The 14,361-nt window shown below is 44.2% G+C and overlaps 5 protein-coding genes across 5 annotated transcripts; 3 read left to right on the plus strand and 2 right to left on the minus strand.

Annotated features, from left to right (window-relative positions):
* Positions 1-198: 198 nt before the first annotated feature.
* On the minus strand, positions 199-1,814 carry LOC108038891 (charged multivesicular body protein 4c). The gene is made up of 4 exons (XM_017115766.2): positions 1,533-1,814; positions 986-1,163; positions 641-927; positions 199-584 (listed from the first exon to the last, which is right to left on the minus strand). The coding sequence occupies exons 1-4, from the start codon at positions 1,708-1,710 to the stop codon at positions 544-546; spliced, it is 684 nt and encodes a 227-aa protein (XP_016971255.1). The 5' UTR covers positions 1,711-1,814; the 3' UTR covers positions 199-543.
* An 84-nt stretch (positions 1,815-1,898) lies between these two features.
* Positions 1,899-3,097, plus strand: LOC108038890 (pre-mRNA-splicing factor 38). Its single transcript, XM_017115765.2, has one exon. It carries the CDS (start codon positions 2,053-2,055, stop codon positions 3,043-3,045), a length of 993 nt encoding a protein of 330 aa, XP_016971254.1. The 5' UTR covers positions 1,899-2,052; the 3' UTR covers positions 3,046-3,097.
* Positions 3,098-3,163: 66 nt separating this feature from the next.
* Positions 3,164-6,567, plus strand: LOC108038888 (proton-coupled folate transporter). The gene is made up of 9 exons (XM_017115763.2): positions 3,164-3,733; positions 3,800-3,912; positions 4,723-4,873; positions 4,932-5,115; positions 5,175-5,361; positions 5,422-5,557; positions 5,615-5,941; positions 6,010-6,166; positions 6,235-6,567. The coding sequence occupies exons 1-9, from the start codon at positions 3,529-3,531 to the stop codon at positions 6,296-6,298; spliced, it is 1,524 nt and encodes a 507-aa protein (XP_016971252.1). The 5' UTR covers positions 3,164-3,528; the 3' UTR covers positions 6,299-6,567.
* Positions 6,568-6,759: 192 nt separating this feature from the next.
* On the plus strand, positions 6,760-9,795 carry LOC108038879 (proton-coupled folate transporter). Its single transcript, XM_017115742.2, has 9 exons — positions 6,760-7,080; positions 7,143-7,255; positions 7,780-7,930; positions 7,990-8,173; positions 8,454-8,640; positions 8,703-8,838; positions 8,900-9,226; positions 9,282-9,438; positions 9,498-9,795. Exons 1-9 carry the CDS (start codon positions 6,912-6,914, stop codon positions 9,559-9,561), a joined length of 1,488 nt encoding a protein of 495 aa, XP_016971231.2. The 5' UTR covers positions 6,760-6,911; the 3' UTR covers positions 9,562-9,795.
* A 984-nt stretch (positions 9,796-10,779) lies between these two features.
* Positions 10,780-13,978, minus strand: LOC108038877. The gene is made up of 9 exons (XM_017115741.2): positions 13,568-13,978; positions 13,398-13,507; positions 13,182-13,332; positions 11,979-12,752; positions 11,783-11,919; positions 11,523-11,712; positions 11,382-11,429; positions 11,208-11,316; positions 10,780-11,100 (listed from the first exon to the last, which is right to left on the minus strand). Exons 1-9 carry the CDS (start codon positions 13,692-13,694, stop codon positions 11,043-11,045), a joined length of 1,704 nt encoding a protein of 567 aa, XP_016971230.1. The 5' UTR covers positions 13,695-13,978; the 3' UTR covers positions 10,780-11,042.
* Positions 13,979-14,361: the final 383 nt, after the last annotated feature.

The following is a 14,361-nucleotide window of genomic DNA, read 5'->3' on the forward strand; positions in this document are numbered from 1 at the left end:
CGCCGTTTTATTAGAACCGTTTTAATAAAATATTTTGGTTTATTCTTTATTTGTACCTCTCGCAATCAGTTGCAGTCGAGTGGCTTCTTACTTTTATTTATGTGAATACAAAGCTAAGTAGGCGGAAATATGAGTGCCACAAAACATATTGCTGTTTTAAAAAAGCTACTTTTGTTGGTTGGAATATTGGATCTGCAATCAGTTGACGGCCAACCAAATCGGCCATTTATTTGCGTAAAACAAAGAAAACAAATAAATTCACATAATAGTACCAAAAAATATGAAAATACAATATTTTTTCGATGCGGGTATCTATGTAAGCTGATGCGTGGCCTGACTATGCTCCTTTCGTTTATTTGTTAAATCACATTCCTATTTTATTAACCATTTGATTTCCAAAGGAATTAATGCCTTGTTTTTCTCTCCTTCGCTTCAAACTAAAATTTTGGCTTAATTAACTTTATCGGTTATCAATTAACACAAAAACGTTTGGGTCGGGGGTGAATATGCAGAACAGTGTGGAGATTTCGATAGCGCTTTGATTTAGTTTGACCAGGACAGCAGCTGCTTCATGTCTGGATCATCTGTAATGGAATTTAAGTAAGAACTGAAGCGAGGAGCCGAAATCCCATAAACTCACCATCATCGGGCACTACAGCCGTCGTGGCAGCCGCCTTCTTCTTCTCCTTGGCCTTCTCGGGCAAATCTTCTGTGGGTGCTTCGGGCAATGTGGGCGCCGGCTCGGGAATACCAATGATTTCCTTGTCGAAGTTCTCCTGTTCCAGCTCGTCGAGTTCCCGCTCGAGATCCTCATCGTCGAGATCGGCTCCAAAGGCCACTGGGTTGGAAATGGCATCGGAAATCTCACGGGCTACGTCCTGCTGCTCGGCAATGTCGTCCATCATGTCGTGCACCTTGTCCACATCCCTGTAAATGGGTTAAAGTTAGTATTTGGATCGCATGCTGCTGCGGATCTATGACTCACATGTTCTGGTGGGCTGTTTTGAGGGCATCCGCGGCATTCTTCATTGTGGTCAAGACGGCAGTGTTCGTGTTGGCGCTCTCCAAAGCCTCCCGCTGCATCTCAATGGTGGACAGGGTGCCATCGATCTGCTGCAGCTGCTTCTCCAGGCGCTTCTTCTTTTTGAGGGCTTGCAGGGCCACTGAAAAGGTGAGTGGAAGAAGGATTAGAAAGTTATCAAGACGATACTTAAAATATGATATGGCCAATTTGCTATGCGTGGTTTCAAATTATTCTACTGCATGGCTTGTGTTTGTTTTGGGTTATCAAAAGGAATGTTTATATTACGTTCTGAGCGATTTGCGGACACGTCCAGGCATCGAATGGTATGCGGGTGAGAAGGGCGAAGAAATACAGATTGTTTTACTAAGTGTTCTATTTGCTGACAGCAAGGGGGCTGATTAATTGGGAGGCCTCTCGGCCGCAACAAAAACAAAGCAATGAGTCATTTGCCCTGGCCCAACTGGTGGCCGACTGGCATTCTAAGGACCTCCGCAGGCTGAACACATACCTCTTTTGTTTTTGGACGCATTCTTGCGAGCTATGTTCAGCTCGTCCTCGATCTTAGCCTCCAGGAACTCCTGCTTTTTGATGAGCATGTTCTCCGTCTCGCGTAGCTTCTGTATCGCCTCGCCGGTGGTTGGGGCCACCTCCTTCTTGCCGCCGAACATCTTCCCGAAGAAACTCATCCTGGCTGGTCTATTTTTTCACCTGAATCCTGCGAATAATTGGATTTTTTCCTCAAATTGCGTTTCTTGGTTGTCTGCGGCTGTTGTTCGTATGCGTCACCCGATACCGATTGGTCTGGGTATCGCTATCGTCATCGTAGCTGTGTATGCAGTTGGTATTTTTCTGGAGTGGAGGTATTTTTCACCGAACGCGAGCTGGTCACTTCGGCTGGCCAACGCCGAGAAATAAATAAACATAAAATTTGCCAATTCCGCATTTTGCCGTCCCGACATACACCGTGAATTTCTGAATTGCGGGAATAACTAATCCTACGGTGACACGGCAATCGGAATCCACCTAGAATGGCCAATCGCACGGTGAAGGAGGCCAAAAACGTGCACGGCACCAATCCGCAGTACCTCATCGAGAAGATTATCCGCTCCCGTATCTACGACTCCAAGTACTGGAAGGAGCAGTGCTTCGCCCTCACAGCGGAGCTGCTCGTGGACAAGGCCATGGAGCTGCGTTTTGTCGGCGGAGTCTACGGCGGCAACATCAAGCCCACCCAGTTCCTCTGCCTCACGCTCAAGATGCTGCAGATTCAGCCCGAGAAGGACATCGTGGTGGAGTTCATCAAGAACGAGGAGTTTAAGTATGTGCGGGCCTTGGGAGCCTTCTATCTGCGGCTCACGGGAGCAGCCCTGGACTGCTACAAGTACTTGGAGCCGCTGTACATTGACAACCGCAAGCTGCGCCGCCAAAATCGCGCCGGCCAATTCGAGATCGTCTATATGGACGAGTACATAGATGAACTGCTGCGCAATGACCGTGTCTGCGACATCATACTGCCCCGCATTCAGAAGCGTTCCATTCTGGAGGAGAACAATGAGATCGAGCCCAAAGTGTCTGTACTGGACGAGGATCTGGATGATGAGCTGCCTAGCGACGAGGAGAAGACGGATGAGGCCAGCCGCACCAAGGAGAACTCAACATCGGTGCGAAGACCTCGAAGAGCTCGCTCCAAGTCCAGGTCACGCAGTCGGGAGCGCGAGAGGAGATCTAACCAGGGCAACAACGCCCGCTCCCGGGACTACTACGACGAACTGGAGGACTACGACCGCCAGCGGAACCGGGTGCGCAATCGGGACACCCAAAACGAGGACTATGAACGCCGGCAGACCAGTGGACGCCAGGATCGGGAGCGGGAGCGCGAGCGGCAGGATCGGGACAGGATAAGGGAGCGCGACAGGAACGGCGACAGAGATCGCCGGGAAAGGGAGCGGGAACGCGATCGAGGCCGTCATGATCAGCGGGAACGAGATTCGCGGGGAGAACGTGAACGACGCCGCTACTAGAAAAAATAAGTTTGAATTGAATTAGTTGACCAGTAAAAAATCGAACAAAATATCAACGGTCTTTTTCTCCCACAAGTTGGCAGCACCGAAAAAAAAATCGATAGTCGAAATCAAAACAATAACAAATAATAAGCATACGCAATCAGCTGTTGCTGCTTTAGAAAGCTAAAAAAAAAAGAACGACATCAATTTAATTGCGATAAATCCAGACAATTGCGTTGGTGAAATCAAAATTAATTGCGGAATAATTCAGCCAACTCTGTTGGTGAAACTAACGTAGTAGTGGGTTAAACAACAATAAAACTTTGTTAATTAGTGGAGCTTCAGTACACCGAAAACCACAGTCGCGCTTGGAAGTCTCAATCGGAGAAACTGCGCTGCATTCCGATTCTGGCGAATGAATTGCTAATTCATTATCTACAGTAGTCTGGAGGCAGGCAGTCGGAGATATCTAACAAGTCGGGAAGGGAATAAATCGGCAGAATGACGCGCTCAGACACGGAGGCCTTGGTGAGCGACGTGGAGGCTGGCGATGATGCGGCGCCAAGCATTCTGGACGCCTCTACTACAGTCAGCAGCGAGCAGGTGGACCCTTCTCCAGTGCCCCCGCCTCATGACTACAGCAGCTATCGATGGTTCATCTTAGAGCCCGCAGTTTTTCTCATCTTCTTTGCTAGATATCTAATTGGTATGACGAGCGAAGGGAGCTTCTGGATTCTGTGCACTAATTCAATTATTTCTCTGTCTGTTTTAGGGGCGGTTTATCAAAATCAGATCCTCTACCAGACCTGCATCACCATCGAGAAATTTAATGCCACGCAATGTGATCCGTTGCTGGGCATCGATCGCGCATCGGACGCGGATAAAGTAAGTGAATAATTCCGACCCGTAAAACCAAATACTACATATCACACTGCTTTGGTATCTGTACTTGGTGTTTGTTGTTTATGCCGTGTCTGGTTTTTGCTTGAAATGTTTTTATCTCGGAACGAATTGTTTTTGCGTTCTGTGGGGCGTTTCGGATTTGTGATATGTATAATAACGATCACAAAAATAGCACTGGCAAGAAGAGGTTTTTTAAAATGTGTATTTATTTAATTATTAAATATTGGGTTTCTTAAAACGGAGATCGAAAACATTAGAAGCAACTAAATTTTATCGTGGAGTCTACCAATTAAAATCATACATTGCCCTTAAACATCCAATATATTCACAATTTTACAAATATTTTACAATTTAAAATCATACATTGCCCTTAAACATCCAATATATTCACAATTTTACAAACATTCTTAATGCTTCTACTATAACCGCTGCTGTAAGCCTCAAAGTGCATACATTGTTCTAATACGCGACCCACTTATTCATATTATCGCAGCATCCGACGTGACAAAGCAAAATCGATGTAATAAATCGGTAATTAATCTAATGCAAAATTTCATTGTTTGGAGCTAAAAGATAAGGAATTAAGGACGGCATTCAAGGCTTATCAACTGGAAAAAACCAAAGTAAACAAAAAACCTTTATGACTAAATGTCGAATGAGTATCGAACTCAAGCAAAGCGGTTAATTTATAAATGTGTATATGTAGATATTTAAGCTATGCCATTATGAGTCATGCAAAACAGTTGCGCTTAACAGTTGTCCATTGTTCTAAAGTGAACTTCTGTTTTTCAGGAAGTAGAGGTGATAGTACAAACGTATTCGGCGAATATCATGATGACAACCTCTTTACTTGAGAGCATAATACCAGCCTTTGCGAGTCTTTTCCTGGGTCCCTGGTCTGACAAGTTCGGAAGGAGACCCATTCTCCTGACAACTTTTACGGGTTGGTAATAGTTCAGCTTTCTAAGACCAATTACTGAATACAATAATTGTTTTTAAAGGCTACCTCACTGGCGCGCTCATACTGATAGTTATCACATATGTAACTATGTCCACAAATATTAGCCCATGGTGGTTCCTGCTATCCTCAGTTCCTTCGGTCCTAAGCGGCGGAACTTGCGCCTTAATTACAGGGATCTATTGCTATATATCCGATGTGGCAAAGGAACGAAAGAAGGCTTTAAGGTGGGTAAAGAATTTTTAAAAGTAATCCAGTAACTTATTTTCACTTCTATATTATATAGAATGGTACTCAATGAGGCATCCCTTTGCGCTGGAATGATGATGGGCAATGTGGCCAGCGGTTACATCTATGCTGCCACAAATGCCTTGGTCTTATTTTCCATTGCTGGTACCCTGATGACGCTAGCTTTGCTGTACGTATTTTTCCTTGTGCCCGAGAGTTTAAGTCCAGGAGATATACATACAGGGGTAGGTGGCTTCTTTATCTAGCACCAAAACAATAACGAACTTCTTAATGCCTATTTCTAGTCGCGAATTCGTGAGTTCTTCCGTTTTGATTTGGTCAAGGATCTGGTTCGCACCTGCTTCAAAAGGCGACCCAACTTTGATCGCGCTATTATCTGGCTTACTATGATTGCCCTTACGATAGCCATATTCGATATGGGTAACTAAATGCAAGCAGTAGAGCTCTTAACAAATATAATGCAACTTTTGGTTTCAGAGGGTGAGGGCACTGTAAACTATATGTTCATGCAGGAAAAGTTCAACTGGAACATCAAGGACTTCAGCCTGTTCAACGCCTCCCGCATCGTTATACAGATTGTGGGCAGTATTGTGGGCATGGTGGTTCTACGCCGCGTCCTGAAGATGTCCATCGTATCCATGGCAATGCTTTCCCTGGCCTGCTGCGTCCTGGAAAGCACGGTAAGAGCCACAGCCGTTTACTGGCAGGAGTTGTACCTGGGCATGACGCTAGGAATGATGAGGGGTGTCATGGGTCCTATGTGCCGCGCAATTCTCTCGCATGTTGCGCCCGCCACGGAAGTTGGTAAGTGAATTACAGCAATTAGCGGAGCGTGTGCGCACGATTAACTAAAACAATCCCAAACAATTTAGGTAAGATTTTCGCTCTGACCACTTCGATGGAATCAGTTTCTCCACTGGGAGCTGCTCCTCTGTACACTACCGTCTATAAGGCAACGTTGCAATATTATCCCGGAGCCTTTAACTTTATTAGTGCGGCTCTATACTTTGTATGCTACATTCTGATAGCGTAAGTATTTATTTTACATTTTTAACGGCTCAATGAATATAAATAATTGTTCTTAATTGTTATTACAGCGTTATTTTCGGCATCCAGAAATCGATGGGCAGCAGCAGTATCTATCAAGCTATAGGCAGTTAACCAGCCACCCAGCGACCCGTTTAGCTGAATGTATCTCATAAATTAAACTCCTCCTAAAAGTGCTGGAAAAAGCTCTCATTCTGAACGATTAGAAACTATTTTTGTAAATTAATCTAGTGTTTGTACTCCATTTATTTTGCAAGTATTACTATGATTTTTATCTGTGTGCATGTATTTGCTATCTGGACTCTGTTTTGCATGTGCAAACATTGAAAAGTTAAGAAGTTTCGACTGTATGCAGTGTGACAATAAACTGTAAATACACCAAATTATCAATACCATTCAGGGTAAATCTTATAGTGCGTCGATTGGCGTGGGACTTTCGAGGGGGAGCAGTTCGAGCGGGTTCAGATAGGGCGCAGCAAACGGTTTTGTGTGCTCGAATTGGCAATCGCCGCTCGCCTTGTTTGTTTACGTCGTGAATTTCAGCTGCTCCCAGCAGTTAGTGTAGCACTTGAGTCCGGCGCGCGCGGATGTTTTCCACTGTTCCCGCTACGATATAGATATATTTCTTGGCTGAATGAATTGCTAATTCCTTTGTCTACACGATAATTGCTGCGATCACTTTGTTAGAAAAGGTGCACGATAAGGCCGTGACCTTCGCTTAAGCAGAATGCCGCGAGATGATGAGGAGCCAATTATTGGCAGTGATGACGAGGCGCTGGAAACCGGAGTGGTTGCCCCACCCACAAATAGAATTTTCGGAAGATGGCTCAAGCGACCCCGTTCGTTGATTCTAGAGCCCGCCGTTTTTCTGGTTTTCTTTGGCAGATTCCTAACAGGTGTGTATGAATAGCAGCGCATTTGTTGTGGGCGTCTAAAAATCAGATTGTGCTTCCACCAGATGCGGTCTATCAGAACCAGATACTCTACCAAACCTGCGTCACGGTCATGAAATATAATGCCACTGAATGCGAGCCATTTCTCGGTACGGATCGTGCATCCGATGAAGTTAAGGCAAGTTAAACTATTCGCCACTGGGGCGTATACGTAATTTTATTCATTAATGCATGAGATTTCAGAGATTCAGACGAACACACAGCTGGTTAGCAATTACATAAATTATATGGGTGTATTGAGACTTTATTGTTAAAGAATTAGCAGTCATTGTAGCGAAATAATATATTTAATTTTAAAACGTTTAAGGTATAGATTTTAAGCTAAGTAAACTATACATGTTTTTGTAACTGATAGTTTTAATATGAAGGCCTTTTGTCCCACCTGTTTCTTCTTATCAGTTGACCAAAACAAAAGAAAACCCGAATTGTTTATGACTAATGGGTCGTCTTATCACAAAAAGCTATCGACCACAGTATACAAATCGGGTATATGTACATAGATATTTTGACATGCATGTGTGGAGATAGTTAAGCCGTGCCAAATGCTCCATCCCACATGGTGAGTCACGGAAACGTGACGACAACTGTTCGGCCTTATCAGCATAATAGAATCCCCTGACAAACAGAGTTCCCATTTTGCAGAAGATCGAGGGCCAAGTTCAGGAGTATGCGTCTACTATCACGATGATAAGCTCAATGCTCGAGAGCACCGTTCCCGCAATAGTAAGCCTCTTCCTGGGACCCTGGTCGGATAAATTCGGCAGACGGCCCATCCTGCTGTCCACATTTTCAGGTGAGAACAGATCCGCTAGATATCCGTAAGAAATATCTTATGAATATATTCTCCTACAGGCTTCTTTGTAAGTGCCATTATTCTGGTAGTTCTTACTCAAATAACGACGGCCACCAATATCAGTCCCTGGTGGTTCCTGCTTTCCTCTGTGCCCTCGGTGTTCAGTGGAGGTACTTGCGCCCTCATCACCATCCTGTACTGCCATGTATCCGATGTGGCCACCGAGGAGAAGAGAGCCATGAGGTGAGTGAAAGGATAATCTAATTATAAGTATTTTTTAGCAAGCCAATAGGATTTAATATTTTGTCATTGACGACACTCATTAAATAAAAACCAAACCCATAAAAAATAATGTAAAAACGCCCGCCCCAAAGTTATACATTAGATTTAAGTTAAGAAGCTTGTTTTTAATGTAACCCTTTGTTTTTTTACAATACTTATGACTGCACTTTTAGTTAGAATGTTGATTATGTTGCCCTTTGTTTTGTTACCTTACTTATGACTGAATGGTACTTTTATTTAGAATGGTCACCATGGAAGCTGCACTGGGTCTGGGTATGATGGCTGGAGGTGTGGCTAGTGGTTACCTCTACGCCGCCACTGGTGCGTCAACTCTGTTCATCTTGGTGGGCTCTATTATCTCAATAGCGCTAATCTACGTCTACTTCTTTGTGCCGGAGAGTCTTAAGTCTGAAGATTTGCAAACTGGGGTAAGCATATTATATACGAATATCTCTTAACTATTGCTTAATTATGGAATTTTACTCTTTAGTCCCGCATTCGCGAGTTCTTCCGTTTGGATTTGGTAAAGGTCCTCGTAAGGACCTGCATTAAGAAACGAGAGAACTACGATCGCGCAATTATCTGGTTTGTGATGATGTCACTGACCTTGTGTATTTTTGCTATGGGTGAGTTAGCTGATACTGATTTCCTCCAGTCCAGAAACTGATTGTTGGTTCGACTTTTCAGAGGGCGAGAACACTGTAAACTACATGTTCATGCGGAAGCAGTTTGACTACACAGTCCAGGATTACAGTGTGTTCAATGCGGCGAGGGTCGTCATACAGGTTGTGGGCAGTACAATTGCCATGATCCTGCTTCGCCGCCTCCTGGGATTGTCCACCATCATGATGACGCTCCTGGCCTTCGCCTGCTGTGTCCTCGAGAGCACGGTTAGAGCCACGGCCGTATATAGAAGCGAGATGTACCTGGCCTTGATTGTGGGCATGATGCGAGGCGTTATGTCGCCCATGTGCAAGGCCATCCTGTCGCACGTGACTCCCAGCTCGGAATTGGGTTAGTCAAAAAAATTCTATGGTCCTAATAGAAACTAATCGCTTTATTTTCATAGGTAAAATCTTCTCCCTGACCACTTCACTCCAGTCCATCTCACCTTTGGGAGCTGCACCACTTTATACGACCGTGTACCAGGCTACGGTTAACTTTTATCCGGGTCTCTTCAACTTCATCAGTGTAGGACTTTACTTTATGTGTTACTGTATGTCGGCGTAAGTACCTATAAATAATTGCAAAGGTTGCATTTAATTTTACCAAATCCACCTTGCAGCACCGTCTTCGGGATTCAAAAATCTATGGGCAGCAACAGCATTTACCAAGCCATAGGAAGTTGACCTAATTTAAATAGTTATACTAATTGGAAATTAATCTAGACAATCACAACCATTCATAAGCCAGTGAATCAAGAAGTAAATCAATCCCTGCATAAGTATTATTATATGTATTTGCTATTCCAATAATGCTAAGCCTAGCCAAGTGTAAATAGCAAGCTTTTGGGACTTGTTAGCATTGCCATACAACATTCACCAAAGATTAAGCGCTAATATATGTGTAGTATAAAATGTTAACTTTTTTATTTTTAACTTTAATCTTTTGAATTATGATTATTCCGATGTATTCAGGTTCAATACAATTCTATAATTTACTCTTAATGCTTTTAATTCCAAAGGAATCCTGCTTCATTCATCTTTTAAAAGATGATAACTCCTATAAGCATCCCAATTATTCATGAACATACATACGTATGGCTTAAGAGTATTTAAAAAACAGAAGGTACTTCATAAAAGATAAGAAATTTGACCCACTTCTCTTTGCTGGTGCTTTTATAGAAAAATTACTTCACACGTTTTGTAGATAAAAATGATCTGGTTGTTCTAGATCGTGGTTTGCCAAATGTTAATTCGACATCATAAAGAAGGTAAGTGTGCTGTAATGGTCTGGAATGCTAGGTCTGACCAACTTTTTTTCCGTCACTGCCATATTTAGTAGGTTATTATTTCATTATTAAACCCATTTCAATGTCTAGCAGTTTGGGTTTGAGAACGATTCAGTGACTTTCAATGGCCTATTGCGACAATTGTCACGTACCAGAGAAGTATCGCTACTTGCGATCAATATTATGTGCTTATATTTTGAATTATTCAATGATTTTAATAAGAGCAATGACTGCAATTAGAGGTTTTTGGAAATGACCTACACTCGGGAGCCATTGAAATTAAACGGTAACACAGGCAGGAATATAATTAGATTACCCGGTGTTCGTTTGGAGATGAATTAGCACCGTTCCTTTGCCAGTAATAAAAACAAATATTTTTTAAGCAGAAATGCGTTTAATTAAAGAAAGCAAATACTATATTAAGTCGGTTAAAGCTATTAAGGGTAGGAAGCTCTCTTAGTTAGTGACCCCGATACTTGCAATGATTGTAGTTTTTTATCTACTACAGTAACTTTATTAATACCGTCAAATTAAATGGAAGATAAGAAAATAAGAGAATATCAACGCAGATACGTACATACCTGGACCATCTCTTAAATAAAATTAAAAGTTATTTTGTGAATCATAACAATTTAATTGTCTAGGATAGTATAGGATTCTTAATAATATCTTAAAATGTAGTCAAAGAACTTAAACATATTCAAATAAATAAACAAGTCAAGGAAGATCCATTCGCTTAACCGATGAGCGATGATGATTCCCCACAGTTAACCGCTTGTTTTCCGGATTTGCATCTTTAAATTCGCTCCACTTGTAAATGTTTATTGATTGGTTGGGGTGATCACATGTTAATTTGGCCACAGATCCGCTGTCGGCGCCTCACTTCAGAACCTTGGCGTAGTGCTGCTTGTGCCGGTACTTGATCCGCAAGACGTATCTGCAGGGGGAGAATGGGGGGAATGTGTGATCAATTAGCGTGTTCGGAGAGGGGGTTTCCTCGTCCCATTCCCAATCCCATGGCGGATTCGGGGCGAATCAGCTCACCCGATAAACACGAACGAGAGCAGGTACAGGAACGAGCTGATGAAGTTGAACAGACCCGGGTACGTGGTGAGCGACCGCTTATAGATGAAGGTGTACAGGGGGGCCGCCACTTTAATTAGCAGTAAAATAGTCAGTAATCGGATAAACAATCAAACGCCACTAGACTTTGCTTACCAAACGGTGCGAACGACTGCAACACGTTCTTGATGGAGAAAATCTTGCCTGCGGAAAGGGAAAGGTAAAATTATATTAGTTTGGTTTAAGCAAACACCTGCTGGCGTAGGTACATTTATACTTTGACGCATGTTTACTCACCGAGATCCGAGGGAGGTACTATATTCGAGACTATAGTGCGACACATGGGGCCTGAGATGGAGCGAAAGACGCCCAGGGTAACGGAGAGGTACATGTGCCACGGCATCGTGGCAAAACCCTTGGCCAGGTTGTTCAGGATCTCCGAAAAGAAGGCGAGCAGGGCCAAGGTCACAACCGACAGGCGGAAGACCTAAATGATACAGATTGTTCGAATGAGTATCTGTCAGGGCCCCACGATGGGCGCCAACTATAACACTAACCTTTCGCAGGATCAGGAATCCGATGAGTGCGCCAATCATGGGAACCAGATGGCTGACCGTCTCGAAGAACGTGTAATCCCGCACCGTCCAGTGGAATTTCTCGCGCACAAACAGGTACATCACAGTCATCACGCCATCTAAACGCGATCAATTACATAAGCTTCGGAATTAATGGAAAGATCGTGTCGAGACTCACCAAAGACGAAGATGGACAGGAACATGGCCAGGGTGACAAGCCAGATGATGGCGCGCGCGTGATGATCGCGCTGTTTGAAACAGGTGCTAAGCATGTCTTTGATGTGGACCATACTGAACAGGCCCGCCTTCTTGATCCGCTCCTCCTCCGCCTCCATGCGCTTGCGCTCCTCGGCCTTTTGGGGCAGCCGCTCCACGTACTTGGCCAGCAGGTCGTCGTCGAAGCTCATCGCTGGAGTCGCCGGTGTGGGCAGTTCCATCCGCTTCTCCTTCTCCGGCTCATTATTGGACATAAAGTTGGGCGGACAGTCAATGGCTACACGGTCCAATTGCAGGTCACAGGCGGTCATCGGCACATCCTTCTCCTTGGAATCCTTCTCCCCATTCGCGGTGATCGCTGTCTTGGTTTCCTGCGACTTACGATAGTGCAGGCTCTCCGGCACAAAGAAGATGATGAAGAGCGTGGCGAAGGTCACGATGCAACCGGAAAGACCAATGGTGGCCGCCGCTCCCACTGCCGCGTACACGAAGCTGGACAGCAGAGATCCACTGGTCAGGCCGATGAAGAACAGCGACTCCATGAAGATCATGCGGTAAGGTCGCGACTTGCAGTCCGTGATGTCCGAGATGAAGCAGAAGGCGGCCACCGAGAAGACGCAATTCCCGCCGAGCAGTGAGTGCGGTACTGTTGCCAGGATGTACCACCATGGATTGACCACGTAATAGCTGGACAGCTCACAAATGGCGGCCATCATCAGGAAAGAGGCGGAAAATCCTGCGGCAAAAAGGGGTTAGTCAAAATATATAATACAATCCTTATAATAAAAATCATATGGGAAAACCACTTTTAAATCCTTATTAAATGTTTCTGTTTACCCAATTTAATCCCTAGTTAAACAGACCATTTGACAAATTAGGCACATTTTATAATTACACTTTGATCTTGTCTTTATAAACATTTTTTACCTCAAATAAACTCAGGTGTCGAAGTTTTAACTATGCCGAAAACGGAAGTTTAAATTATATTCGACATCAAGTAACAAAATTTAGTACCAATGCAATGACTTAAAGTTACGAAATGTTAACTTGGAAAAGTTGGTATTTACATTACGGCCTTACTATATTACGCTTGCTTTAAGTATTCATTTGTAATAAATTCATAAGCTTTAATGATACGGTAGTACACAATTATGCGGAATCACACCTATCATAGAAACAATGAGCAGGGGCTTGCGACCGTAGTGATCCGACCAGGAACCAATGAACAGGCCGCAGAAGGCCGGAACGATGCTCTCCAGGAGGGTGCGGGTTAGGAACAGATTGGCCACATACGGCTGGAGCTCCGTTTCAATGGCCTGTAAAGCGGAGTAAGGACAGTTCGGGTTAGGATGATTCAAACCGACAACCTTTTGGAACCCACATTTATCTCGGCACTGGCGTTCTTCACATCCAGCTGCTTGCAGTCGGACTCATTGTAGTGGAAGATGACCGTGCACGTCTGGTATATGACCTGGTTGCGTTGAATGGTTCCTGGATGGTGCCAGATGGTAAATAGATGCTAGAGAGAGGATTCGGAGCCGGGCCACTCACCCGATAGCGTGTGCGAGAACAGCAACATGAACACAACCGGTTCCACGTAGAACATATGAAACACCTTTTGCCATTGCAGATTGCGGAGCTTTTCCAGCGTAAACGCATTCGAGGCCTTCTCAACCATGGTGTTATTCGGTTATGGACAAATTCTTGAACCCAATTCAATGTCTAGCCAAGTGGTTTTTGGGGCCTTTGGTCTTGGCAGTCTCTCAGTGGCACATTGCAACACCTGTCACGTAACCGCGATGGGAGAAAAGTCCCTGGTGCCCGGCACTTCCGACCAGATTTATGGGTTACTAATGTCTAATTCGATTATTATTCAAGCACTTGATTGCCGCGATAGCCGGGGAACACGAAACCAAAATAAACATCCAATCCGGCGGCAACGACACACGGTTCGCAATTAGAGTTTCGTTCTCGAAATGAGCGGCTACCGCGAAATCCACGGGCTTATATAGTGGAGCTCTCGTCGGTGGCAGAATCGGCAACAGGTATTCAGCAGATGTATATATCAGCTATTCAATCACACTGGGAAACAGTTGTTCATCTAGGGCCGCATCCATTCCAGCGGATAGCTTTGCTAGATTCACGTGAAATTGCATTCCCCAATGGAAAATGTGTTGTTTGCCCTGCCAACCACATTCGTTCCATTCAATTCAATTTGATTTCGGCTAAATGCCATTTCACTGGCGGGATCGGCTTAAATTAGATTTGGGCTTCACTACCAACTTCAGCCACTATTTATCAGAGAAACGTGAGAAACGCAGTCCGAAGTCTAAATCTCCTATTTG

Source organism: Drosophila rhopaloa, unplaced genomic scaffold (genome assembly GCF_018152115.1).
Source record: "Drosophila rhopaloa isolate 14029-0021.01 unplaced genomic scaffold, ASM1815211v1 contig_115, whole genome shotgun sequence".
Lineage (NCBI taxonomy): Eukaryota > Metazoa > Arthropoda > Insecta > Diptera > Drosophilidae > Drosophila > Drosophila rhopaloa.